This window comes from Rhinolophus sinicus, linkage group LG09 (assembly GCF_036562045.2).
Source record: "Rhinolophus sinicus isolate RSC01 linkage group LG09, ASM3656204v1, whole genome shotgun sequence".
In the NCBI taxonomy this organism is placed as follows: domain Eukaryota; kingdom Metazoa; phylum Chordata; class Mammalia; order Chiroptera; family Rhinolophidae; genus Rhinolophus; species Rhinolophus sinicus.
Genome location: NC_133758.1, coordinates 106,317,503 through 106,331,083, shown reverse-complemented (window position 1 = coordinate 106,331,083; position 13,581 = coordinate 106,317,503). Strand labels below are relative to the sequence as shown.

General features: G+C 42.2%; 1 protein-coding gene across 7 annotated transcripts in view; it reads left to right on the top strand.

The window, feature by feature from the left end:
- Positions 1-10,217, top strand: part of PDE1C (phosphodiesterase 1C) — a 485,518-nt gene extending 475,301 nt beyond the window's left edge. For all 7 annotated transcript variants that reach the window (XM_074340964.1, XM_074340965.1, XM_074340969.1 and 4 more), the window contains one exon: positions 7,305-10,217. In XM_074340964.1, coding sequence (XP_074197065.1) covers positions 7,305-7,474 — 170 coding nt within the window. In that variant the 3' untranslated portion in view covers positions 7,475-10,217. The remainder of the gene's footprint in view (positions 1-7,304) is intronic.
- The last annotated feature ends 3,364 nt before the right edge of the window (positions 10,218-13,581 follow it).

The window sequence follows — 13,581 nt, the reverse complement described above, 5'->3', positions numbered from 1 at the left end:
CAGACAACAAGCTTCTTGTTCTCTGCGCTCTTTACTCTGTGAGTTTCAAATACGGAACCAGTAGATTATTCAGCATTCTCATTTTCTTGAGGTAAATTCCTTAGACAGCCAGAGTCTTGTAAAATGTATATGATGGGTGGTTGTCCTATGTAGCCAGGGGTGAAAACCTTTGAGGTAAAAATTTCACCCAAGATCCTGGAACTCACATGGCTTGATTGCTTGTCTCCAGTGGCCTGGACTTTCGGAATATCTATTAATATTCCAACCTGGCATAGGTGAGGCAAGAGACAAGAGCAGTTACTTAAGAGATCTGTTAGCCAGGACTGTCACATAATAATCCCTTCCTGAACCATTGCCACACAAATTGTCTTAAGGGTGGGGGCTGATCTGCTTTTGCTTTGGAGGAAGTATGATTATGGTTGCTAACAAGAATCTTCAAGAGTCCTTTATATTACATGGGTATATACTCATATATTGACAGTGGAAATGAGGTACAATTTGACCTTGACTCTTTTCACTTGTTACAGTTGTCATTTAAACTTACTCTGAACTTTGGTCCAAGGTTAATTTAAATATGGGGGGCAGGCTCTGAAGTCAGACCGCTTGGATGTGGAACCAGAACCCAGACTTCCTGCACACTAGCTGTGTAAACTCTGGCAAGTGAGTTACTTAAACTCTTTGAGTCTCAGTTTCCTCATCCCAAAAGGGCAGGATAAGAAAGAGCGCTTGCCTGTTAGGAATGTAGTGAGGACGAAAGGCTGGTTCAAGTTACATTCTTAGCATTGCGCTTAGTACACAATGTATGGCAGAGTTTTTTACACCGTGGCAGATCCTGAAAAGAAAATCACAGGCTCAGTTCTTATATTGTTCTGTCCTCAATACAGCTGATGTTAACTTTCCAATCCCCGGATATTCAAAGCTCATGGATGATTTTTGTGCATTTTTATAAGGACTTTCCATCAGATTTCAGACACAAATAGGCACTGGTTTTAGGAATTGAATGGCAGTGGGATTTTGTTCTTCACGTAACACAACACTGAAGAGGCATTAAATGATTATTTTTTATCTTGTTAGTTTAGTGTATGTGTTTGTGTGTGTGCATGTGTGTATGGCACGTGTGTGCACGTAAATGTAGATAGAAAATGTCTATAGATGGAAATGGTTTTTGCAAAGGTCATATTGTGGCATTATCTTTGAAAGAGAAGAAAACACATGTCCAACACTTCTCTTGTTAAAAAAGGTGCCCGTATTAGGATTGATTCAGAAGCTAAGAGTAAACCAGGTAGCTGCCTTTGGGGGTAGACCTCGGAGACAGGGAGTCAGAAATTCTTGGTATGAAGTTGCCAGGGCTGCAGTTCAGTGGTTCCAAAAGGTCACGCTGCAGCTGCAGGCAATTGAAAGAACAGAGATGGTAATGCAGAGTGTTACGTAACTCACGGGAATTTGGCTGGACCTAGATTCCATGAGGACTAGTGACCATTCTCTCTGGCCTGCTCTCACTTAGTGCAAAACGGGGTGTGCTGAATTAATGAGATCGATATGATATAATAATGACAATGAATTACCCCCGTCTTTCTGAAAGTTCTCTGCTGAACACTCCGTGAGACGCTCCTGATAAAGGGGGTTCTTCAGCCTAATAAAATTGAGAAAAACTACACGCTATTGGCTATTCTTAGGGATTCATAATACACGTCTCCATTATTTAGGTCTCGGAGAAGTCCTGCCATTAAAATACTAGTCTAGCTTTAACTCAGTGAAATTGAATGGAGGAACCCCTGCCTCTTGCAACAGCATCTCTTACTCACAACTTTATGGGAGGGTACTTTGAGAAACAGTGGACTAAATAAGTTTCCAAACAAGGAGTTCCAAAAATCCCATTTGTATGTCAACACCTGAATCCAGCTAACAGCTGTGTCAATTTTATCTATGAATAAACCCCAATCTATCTCCTGAAGAAGAAGAATTCTATGCAGCAGTTTTCCATGTAGGAAAAAAAAGTAGCCACCAAACAAAATGAACTCAGAGAGAGAGAGACAGACAGACAGACAGACAGACAGACAGACAGAGAATAAAAGATAGACTGGTGGTGGCAGAGGAAAGGGAGAAAGTCATAGATACCTTTGGGAGGAATTGTGGTGTTTATGGAAAAAATGAGATTTAAACAAGTGAGGATTAAAACTCCTAAAAGAGCACAATTTTTAGGAAAAAACGAACATTGCATGTAATTGAAACACACAAGATGAGGTGTCCATTTTTGTCTTGAAGTTTTTTTTAACCACGTTTGAAAGTAATACATATAAGGACTTTCCCAAGTGTACCTTCTATGCAGAAACATGTGCCTTTGTCAAATCTTCATTAGCTAATTAGATCCTTTTCTCCGAGTAAATTGCTCCAAGAGACGAGAGCAGACTTTGTGACTGTGTTCCCAAGAGGACAGGGTCCAACTTGCTGATAATGAAGCATAGAGAGGGGAGGGGGTTCTGTTCCCAGTTTGCTTCTTTTCTCCAGGGGTGGGGGTGGGGCCGGATTGTAACACTACTGCTTGGGTTCTGCGGTGGGAAGTACCCAGTCAATGAAAAGGCACGGGTAAGACCCCTTTCCAGGCATATCTAAGAGTAGCCAGAAGAAGAATGAAGGAGTCCTTAGGAAGCCACACCAGCACCCCAGGAGAAAGGTCCCCATTAAACTCAAGATGGCAACCCCATTTCTGGCTCTGCTCTTTTGCCCTGTCATCAAATCACGCCCCCCCACCCCCTCCACCCCCCACCCCACCCCGCAGAAGGGAAAGACAACCAGTGCATACAAAACAACCATGAATTTTCCTTTTTTCCCACATGTTGAGTGAGGGTGACAGCAGGCATATAAGTATTTCCACAGTCTCGGTGGGGGGCTGATCTCTAGCAGGGGTTCAACTCCATTTGCGGTGACTCTAGCGGCAAGGAGAGTTTTTGTTCTGACAATCAGAATGCCAGCAAACGGTAAATGTTTCTTCATGCTGAGAAGTGGGAAATTCAATAATACTTTGGCTGGGTTCATGCTGAGCAGCAAAAATAGAATGAATATGGAGAGGGCCTGTGATTTGAAGAGCAGTAATTCAGCGAGTCCGGATGTTTGGCAACAATCAGCTTTGAATCTGAAGGCCTCTCCCATCTCTACTCCATCCTCCAGGGTAACAGGACTGTTCTTATGTTTGTTCATGGGGTGTTTTGTGCCACAGTCCCTTGTTTACCCTACGAAACAGAATTAAGCACTCTGAGATCTTAAAAATCTCTGTTCTTCTGCGTATATATTATTATGTCCCTGCAGGACCGTTTGCCGGAAGTCTGTTAGCCTTACTCAAAAGGCCAAGTTGGTCTGGGTCCTATGGAGCTTATAGGAAAAGCATCACTTCTTATGCTTGCACACTTTTTTTCTTCTGTAAGCAAGCACAAGTTTCAGGGGGTGCCTAGAATGGAAGCCTCTCGAGAGCAGGGATTTCTGCCTGTTTGGTTTATGGTTACATCAGCAGGATACAATAGGTGCTCTAAGAAGTCATGAATGAATAATTAATCTATAAGTTGTCAAATGTGTACTCAGCTATACGCTCTCTGAGAGGTCTACTCCTAAAGCCCAACGTAAACTTGGTTTTACTGACTTTCTATTATGTATGGTTTTGTAGAATGGCTCTGATATATGATTCTGTAGAAGACATTTTTAATAGCATGTTTCTGTGTAAAAAGTTGCATCACTAAAACCTGATCATCATAGAAAAATTAGAAAGCATAAACAACCAAAAAGAAACAAAATAGCCATGTTTATACTACTCAGAGATAATCACTGCTATAGTTTCAGTGTGAATTCCTACAGATTTTTCTGTGCACATATTTACGTGTTTATAGTAATGAGGTTAGATCATATACACTGGTTTTTCTCATTTAGCATTATCACATTTTTATTAATAGAAATCTGTACCACTTTTCCATAATATCACAATAGTATATTTTAAAAATGTACCAGTACTTAACCAATTTCCTATGTTTGTACATGGAAGTTGTTTCTGATTTTTTGCTTGATCATAAACACCATGCAGTTTCCTGTTACTGGAAGAGATTTGCAAAGCTGTTTGTAACCAGGGTTAACCCCCAATCCCAGTCCTTCAGACGGAGGCACCTGCTATGACACACCTTCGCTGGCCCCTCACTGAGAGCTAGCGTTTGAGGCAATGGTCAGCCTCAGCGCTGCCCCTTCACACGTTTTACCTAACTGCTATATCTCACCTCGCTGTGATTGTCATTTAACCTGGTTTTCCCTTTATTCACTTTTACATTGTCTCATTGACCGAACATTGTCAGTAGGACCAAGAAGGGGAAGAGGAAGGGTGGGGGATGGGGCTAGAGCCCAGGGGTATAGAGGGAGGAAGAAGCATTTAGTATGTCACCTTCTTCTGTGTGTAGATCTGCGGGTTAATTGATGTGCTTTTATTATTATCTACAGTCCATACTGTAGTCTGATCTCCTTAGTTGTTACCTAGTGGTGTTTTTTTTTTCTATTCCAGAATTTCATCCCCGGTAACACATTGCATTTAAGTCATCACGTTTCCTGGCTGTGACAGTTCCTCAGCCTTCCCTTGTTTTTGGTGACTTTGAGAGTTTTGAGGAGGACTGGTCAGCTGTTTTGTAGAAAGTCTCTGAGTGGCGCCTTGTCTGTGGCTTTTTCATCGTTAGAACGGGGTTACGTATTCTGGGGAGGAAGACCACAGAGGTAAAATGCTCTTTTCGTTACATAACATCCATTCCCCTGATCACGTAAAATCAGGGTGCGGATGACCAATGTGACTGGCCACTGTTGATGTTAACCTTGGTCTCCTGGGTTAACAAACACTGTTTGTTACATTTCTCCACCGCAAAGTTACTCTTTTGTCCCCTTTTTAGACTGTACTCTCTGGAAGGATGTCACTATGTTCAACCCAGACCAATGGTTCCTCCTCCTTGAGGGAGGTTTGGCTACATGAATTATTTGAAATTCTTTCGCATGAAAGATGTATCTGTTTTTCCACAATTATTTACTTACATATCTATATCAGTATGGATTCATGGATGTGTACTTTATACTTTGGGTTATAATTCAATATTGCTGTATTTATTTTGTTGCTCAAGTTGTTGCAACTTTGGCCATTTGGGAGACCTTTCATTGGGGGGCCCCTGTAGTCTGTCTTTTTTTGTGTTTTTTCACTTTCTTACTTCCTGGAACTACAAGATGCTTCAGGGTTGTCTTGTCTATTTTGTTTTCTAGACCTACAATCAGGCATTTTTATAAGGAGCCCTGCTTCCTTTTATTGGAGAATGATATTAGGAACCAAGATCTGGATACTAGGCGAGTTTGTTGCTCCTGAGGCTTCAAGGCCAATAGCTACTTTATTTCTTCTATGCCCTGTCAGCTAGTGGGGCAAGGGAATTGTGTGTGTGTGTGTGTGTGTGTGTGTGTGTGTGTGTGTCTGTCTGTCTGTCTATATATCTCCATCTACATATTTATCCATTTCCATATCTATATCTACATCTGTCTCTGTATCCATCTGTAGCTATATTAAGACTGAATTCATACTGCCACACGGACCATTCTGACCTCCTCCTTTTGTTTTTCTGTAAGTTCCCACTCCAATAGTGAGAAACCTGGCTCTCACCGTCCACTATCCGTGTACGTCGTTGTTCAATCCTAGTAGACATTTAGAGTAGTACTCAGATTGTTAACCAGTACTCCCATGGGAAACAATTTAACAACCAGGACACAGTACTTGTGTGCAGCTTCGTGGGCCTGTAGGCTAACAGAACCCACTCACGTCCAAAGTTACCTAGTGAGAATCTTTTTGCCACACTCTATTTAGTGAGGTTGTTTCCTGCATTTTTAATGCAGTTAGATGGTTTTGTTACATCCTGCGTTTCATTCTGCAAGTTCCCTGACCTCCTACATTATTTTGTAAATGTGCATACATTGAAATGTGCATATAGGTTCGCTTCTTGTGCTAAGTTCTATGGGTTTGGACAAATACCTAGATAGCATCACGTATGCACCTTTACAGTACCACATGGAATAGTTTTACTTCCCTAAAAATTCCCTGTGCGTCACCGATTTCACCTTTCTTCCTCCTTCCAAACGCCTGGCAATCACTGATCCTTTCATAATTTCTATTGTTTTGCCCTTTCAGTAATGTCACATAATGGAATCACACAGGATGTAGTCTTCTCGGACTGGCTTCTTTCATTCAGCACTACACACGCATCTAAGATTCACCTATGTCTTTACATGGCTTGACTGCTTATTTCTTTTTATCACTGAATAATTTTCCATTGTATGGATGTTCTATAATTTGTTTATCCATTTAACTATTGAAGACATCTTGGTTGCTTCCAGTTTTTGGCAGCTGTGAATAAACTTCTATAAAATTCATGTACAGGTTTTTATGTGGACATAAGCTTTCAAATCAGTTAGGTAAATAATACATAGGAGCACAATTACTGGATCACGTGGTAAGACTATGTCCAGCTTCATGAGAAACTGTCAAACTGGCTTCCAACGTGGCTATAACATTTCACATTCCCACCAGCAGGAATGAGAGCTCCTGTCATTTCTGCATCCTGGCCTGCGATGTGTGTCATCAGATTTGGGGGGATTTTATCCATCCTAGTAGGTGTGGACTATATATCACTGTTGTTTTAATTTGCAATTTCCTAATGACAGACATTGTCGAGCAACTTCTTATGCTTTTTGGCCACATGTATATCTTCTTTGGTGAGGAGTCTGTTCACACCTTTTGTTATTTTGGTTACAAGAAATATATATATATATATATATATATATATATATATATATATATATATATATATATATATATGTTTTGCAAATGTCTTCTCGATGGTGCACTTGGTATTAGCATTTCAGGATTGGGTGCCACTCTGCAACCCTAAAAGCTTGCATACAGTGCTGCCTACTGCTGATGAGACGGCCTGCTCACTCCTGTTTGCTTTGCTCTTCCCCAAAGTGACCTCATTGCTCCCTCTCACTCCTTAACCCCGTCCATTCATTAGAAAAAACCCTGCATATCCTGGGTCATCATTGTCTAGCTCCAGGAATTTGCCTTTATTGATTTTAAGTGAATGACCACAGTGCTAATGTGCTTGTTCATTTGTCAGCAACAAGATCCCCCGTGAGACTTTAACTCTGTTTGCTTCCTGGTTTTGAAGAAAAGCCACAGGTCCAGGGGCGAGGAAGTTGTGCCATGACGTGGGGGGAGGCTAATGGCTGTCTGTCTTCCTTTGCATGGCCTCCAGTCATCAAGCCTCCGCTGCGTCACTTTAAACGCCCTGCTTATGCATCTAGCTCTTACGCACCTTCGGTCCCAAAGAAAACTGAGGAGCATCCTGCAAGGTACAAGATGCTGGATCAGAGGATCAGAATGAAAAAGATTCAGAACATCTCCCATACCTGGAACAGAAAATAGACCAAGGGGAAGAGAGGGAGTGAAGGAGAGGCCCACTCATCTGCCTCTCAGCACTCAGCAGCCACAGCGGGCTATGCTTCCAACAACCTCAGAGGCCTGTGGGCTGTACAATCAGGGTGACCCCACCAGGGCCAAGTGAAGGCTGTATGTGATTTTCCCCTTTGTTGTTCTGATCTAGACTCATCAGTTGCTGGATTTGGGGGTCGATGACAACCTCAGCAGCAAACCAGTAAGAACGTGTCTCATGCGGCTTTTATTGGTATACATTTTTCAAAGTCTAAATTGGACCAAAATTAAAGCAATGCAACCTGTTCTGAAAAAATGAAATTCCTACCATTGACACTATTTGTATCTCTGGAAATTGACTTGCCCCGATAAGACTGTTGGTTTAATAGTCATCGTATGTAGGAAATACACTTCCAAGAACATCATTTTTCAATTCCAAATGCAACATTTAAAATCCAAGTGAACATCTACCTTTCAAAGTAAATGCATCTAAAACAAAAGTTGTGCTTCTGAATGTAACAATCTTAGAGGGAAAAGAAGGCTGAGGACTGTGTCCATAGGTATTTCTGAACTCAGCGGATCTCAGTTAAAAGTAAAGACCCTTGTTCTGGTTCTTGTTGTGTGCCTCTGGCCTATAGATTCGTGTAAAGCTATGTGAGTTTGTAGGAAATGCATTTTGGCTCTACTTCCCTTTAATCCTTCACTTTCATTCACAGTAGACAAAGCTAGAAATCAGTGAGAGGCCCATGCCTCAGAGAATCTAAGTTTAAGATTTACTTCAGGATATGTCCATTTGGTGTTGTGGTCCTGGGGCAGGAGGGTGTAAAATGCTAAACCTAAATTTGAATTCCTTATTTGAAGATTTCCCTCCATAAGGCTGGAGATGCCTTTCAGTTAAATTTCAGATCGTCTTCCTAAGAGACCACATTTCTAAGTCCCTTTGGGAGCCCAGTTGCTCTCATAGCTGTTAGAATGGAAGTCTATAACTCACCTCTCTTCGTGGTGGCATTGTCAGCCCTACTGTGTCTTTCTAAGAGTTTTTACTTCGGGACTAAATTCGTAGAAATTGTAAGGAAAGGTTCAAGGCCAGAGACAGCTTTGATCCCTTCAGAAAAGTTCCGCTGCAATGGAAAACTTTAGGTGTATTGTCAGGCAGATGTGATCTCCAGTCCTGTCTGGCCTATAACTAGCCATAGGTCCTCGGTCTCGATGGCATAATCTTTAAAAGCCTCAGCTTTGCGTGACTAGAAAGTGGCATTCACAATGTCCACTGTGCCTTTTGCGATAACAATTAAGGACAATGTAGGTTCCAAATGCTATTGCTGAGCCCGGAGGCTCATAGATGCACAATAGATGTAGTTATGAGGATTCCACATCCAGGAAATGCTCCCCAGGAACCCCTTCGCCTCCTGCCCTCCCATACACACACACACACACACACACACACACACACACACACACACACACACACATATACGTAGAAGGGCTGTGCCCTGAGGCCACAGCCTTGGGGGTCTGATTGTAAAGGGTGCTGGCTCTCTCCTTTCATTCTCTGCAGTTCATTTCCAATAAACCTCGCTTATGCCATCGAGCCAGCTCCAGAGTTTAGTGCCCATCGTGCTACTGAGCCACTTATTTATAATATGCTTTACGATAGCATTGCAGGGAAATTTAATTACTATACAAAAAGGAAAATCACTGTGACTTTTTGTTAGGGAAACGATTGTAATCCGTAGCTCCCTGCTTGGTGCCTGAGCAAGAGGACCCTTCTGCAGACTGGTAGCATCTATTCCACCTGAATTAGGTTAACTGAATAGGTCATTTCTACCTGTTCATATTCAGATGCCTTAGAGCTTGCTGCACAGAGCCATTTGGCCACACAGTGAAACTGCCCACGAGGGAGTGGCCTCCTTGCTACCTAATAGATTGTGGAGGAAAAGGGATTCTGTAATCAATCTAATGGAAAGTAAGCTCACAGGGTGATCTGGTCATAAATTCCTACCTGAGCAGGTCATGGTGGGGATTCACGCCCCAGGCCTATCACTTCTTTGGTAAAAAGCTTATCTTTGTCTTAGGCAGCCTTGTCCATTGTTTCTGTGCGTCTAGGTTAAGACACCTTTGAAATACGCTTAACCACTACATAATCTTGCTAACTATCCTGTAATCCCATCCCCACCTGGCTTTCTCCCACCTTCATGTAATCTTCCTTACATTCCCTCCTGAGATCCAAATGCATAAAAGAAACTGCAACCTGTCATTCTGGGAAGCTTTTTTCTCAGTCTGCTGAGATCTTGCTTCCAGGTGTCTCCTCTGTTTGGCTCAAATAAACTCTTGTAAAAATTAAACAAGAGTAACTGTCCACGTAAGAACGTTTGAAGTTGCAGAAAATGTTTATGAGTTCCTATGTCAATGGGGTCCCCCCACAAATGACATCCCTCACCTCACCTGCAGTGCCTTCAGTCTTAGGGATCGAGGCTTCAACATGGTGTGCTTCTTGAAGACTGTGCTTCTTGATGACGGAAGCCATGATCCTGGGGAAGAAAGTTGGCTCCCTCTGTTTTCTTTTATCCCAAGATGTCATTTTTTCAACCCTCGCTAATATTTTAATCGGGGAAATGCACAGATATTGAGATTCTGCATTGCTTGTAAAATGCCTACCATGTTATTTGCACAATGGATTGTATAGAAATGCCAAATTATATATTCTTATAGCAAATAAAAAGATGCTTGTAAAGGACTTTCTTGTATGTGAGTCATCTTTTTCTTCTCCAGAATTCTGGGATTCATTTGAAAAGAGTTAGATTTCCCCTAGGCTTGGCACTGTTCGGTCCTGAATATCTTGTCAAGATGAATAGTATAACTTACCCTTTTCAGTATGCTTCCTGATTGTACAGGTGACAGCTTTTTTAAAAAAAGAAAAACCTCCTGCCTCCTATACCACAAACCCCATAGATTAATTTGTTAATATGAGTAACCCAGCAGAGCAGCTAGTCCATAGGTAAACACCTGTGTTACCAATTCAGTTTATATCATTCCGGAGTAAGCCATGTAGCTAGCTAATGGTTAAGAACTGAGATTTTAGGGTTAGAAAGACCTGTAATTAAATCTTAACTCTTGTCTTTTGTTTGCTCTATGAGCTTTACCAAGTTTCATAATTTCTCTGAATTTCAGTTTCTTCTGCTGTAAAATGGGGACAATAATAGTGCCTGACTCAGCACAGCCCAGGGCTGAGCATACAGCAAGGACCCCACGTACATTAGCTATTATTTCTTGGAGAAGGAGTGATGTGTGGTATAAACAAGTGAGGCGCTTGCGTTTGAGTGCCATGTCTCTTCTGTGGCATCAGGTAGGTTGTTAACGTTCTTTAATTATATCACACTGCCCTTCAATCTTTAATATGTATTCCCACATTCAGTTGGAAGATCCATGTCCCCACCCTCAACACCCCCTTCACCTGTGTCCTGCTCCCTTGGAGTTCTTGGGCCTCCATCTTTATGTTATGGCTGCCTCGTGCTCTCATGTTCCACTTCCTTTGCATCCCTGACCACCTCCCTGCATCGTAATTCCTGCAAGTGATGCCCTTCTGTCTGTTCTTATTCGCCCCATTTTACTTCTCACCTTCAGTTTCTTTATTCTTCCAAAGTTCTACCAACGCAAGTGTGGGGACAGAGCCAGGAGTGCAGTTTCCAGGCTCTCGGCCTCACATGGAAAGGTGCTGGCTCAGGTAGTAAATGGCCATCCACTGTGATTGGATGGCCATCAGCTGTGGCTAGTTGGCCGTCAGCTGTAACCAGTGAGCCATCGGCCACTAATATAACTGCCGTAGCTACGCTAGCAGTAGGTGGGGGGCTAGCAAGAAGATGGTGGCTGGGCCTGCAAGTGCGGATTGTAGTTAGCAAGTGAGGTTGGTTGGCAGAGAGAAGTGGACGGCAGGTTGCGGATAGTGTGGCTCCTGCTTCCTGTGTCTACAACCCAGCCGCCAGCAAGACTACAGTGATATGACTCCCCTGTCTATGGCTCCGTGGGTGTTCCTTTTTGACCTCACCATGTCCTGCGTTCTTATGTGGGGAGTAGGAGCTGAGACTCCGCATGACACCCTGCGTGACAACAAGTCTACTCTACAAAACAGACTTTACCTGAAGGTTTAGGATGATGGCACAGTAGAAGCAACTGCTTAAATAAAAAATTCAACAACAGTCTCAATTAATCTCCTTTTGTAGAGAATTTCTCACTGGCTGTGTCTTCCTTGGACCTGGATTTGCCTCTATCTTCTTGGATTTCTCTTTTTACCGAGACTTTTCTCTCCTCTTGAACTTCAAATTCCTGTGAATATTCAAAGCAGTCCATGTCTTGCTCCCTTACCCCACACAAGTTCTAGGCATTTCTAAAGCTTATGAGCTCACTCTGCCACAAAAGGGCATTTACTCTGAGTCCTGCTCCTATAAAGCACAGAGAACCTACAGAAGCTTCCAAATGACATTGTTTTCTCTTTAATATAATCCAATTCTTAGGCAAAACCAGTCCCTGTAAGAAAAGAGCATTATAAATATCTCTCCCTCTTCCATCACCACCACCCTGCCCAGAATAAGGAAGCCACTAGGAGTCCTGGTTGTTGGGTTTGTTTGATTTTTCCCCCGTCTTGTTATAATACCAACCTCACATGGTAGGGCAGTAATTGTCACTAGTAGGTTCTCAGAGAATGCTAATTCCCTTCTCCTCCGACCTCGTCCTGCCACCAGCCAGTTCGGCCTTACCACTGAGCTTTTGACGCAGGGAAGACACTCCAGCATGCCCATTTTTATGACTTCTAATCCTGTGGGCAAGGGTGGAGACGGTGATAACTATTATTTTTTAAATCTAGGGTTTCCATCCAAATCCCTTTCCCTAAGACAGATGGAAGGCCACCTATTCATCGGCAAGGTTTGAGTTTTTTCCCCATTGACTGCTAACTTCACTCGATCAAATTATATCCTCTTTGATCCAGTCCCAATTTTAAAATATCACATTGGGCCATCATCTTGCTTTATTGGGAATCTGTCACATTAGGTTAGAAGTGAGATGCCTTAGAGCTGAGAGTTGGGAGTGGGTGAAGGATTTATGATGTGGCGCCTGGCTTCACTCTAGGCTTAGCCACAGGTGTCCACAGCAAGGGCAGGTGAGGCCAGAGCAGGCCTGTCAGCACCATAGATGGAGAAAGTGGGCCATTGCTGGTGGTATTATTTTTAAGACTAATTTAGGAGATTTGTGAGCATTCATTATAGTTTTGTTGTATTCAAAGAACCTGAAAAACTGCCTTTTGGGACTAACCAGTGATAATAACTATAGAAGACGTATTCACTTGTGTATTTTAATGTTCACCTTGGATCCTCTGTGGCTGTTGCATGGCATGCTTTGTTTTGAACCCTTGAGTAAGAAGTTCAGGTGACCTGTGCTTATCGAAGCACCTTGTCTGGAAACCAGCCATTATGGAAACAGTTCATTTATAATCATTGCTCTTTGAGCACTGTCTCTATGACTCACTGGATAAAAGAAGACTCCAAACTTTAAGACACAAAGGTAAAAGGATGCTAAGTAAATGTAACAACAGAGACAAGTATGTCCACTCAGAGCTGCCGAAAAACTGAGATAATACAATACTGCTCTAGTACAGTAGATTTTAAAACTCATTTAATATTTTTTGAGAAGCTAGTAGGTCCTAAGCGCTTTAATATATTCTAATCTATTGAACTCTTTTAACAAACCTGTGTGGGAAGACTTATTTTCCTTATCGCTAGTCAATAAATTTAGACTCAGAAAGTTAAATTTTTGCAGAAAGTTTGCTGAGTCCCTTAGCTCCTTGCTCCTCAACCATACTCAGCACAAAGAGGTCAAATGAATGCCAAAACATTTGAATTTAAGCATTTTAAGCCATAAAGGCATACTGATATCACTATGTGATTCTGTTTAATAAATGTGTGGAATATATTAATTGTGCCTTTTCCGGAGGACAAAGTGCCTGGTGAAGTGACATCTGTCACCTTCAGCACTATTTTGTACCACTTACCACCACGGGGAGCTGCTATCTGACTGACAAGGCCTATCTTTAATTTGTGTTCATATCC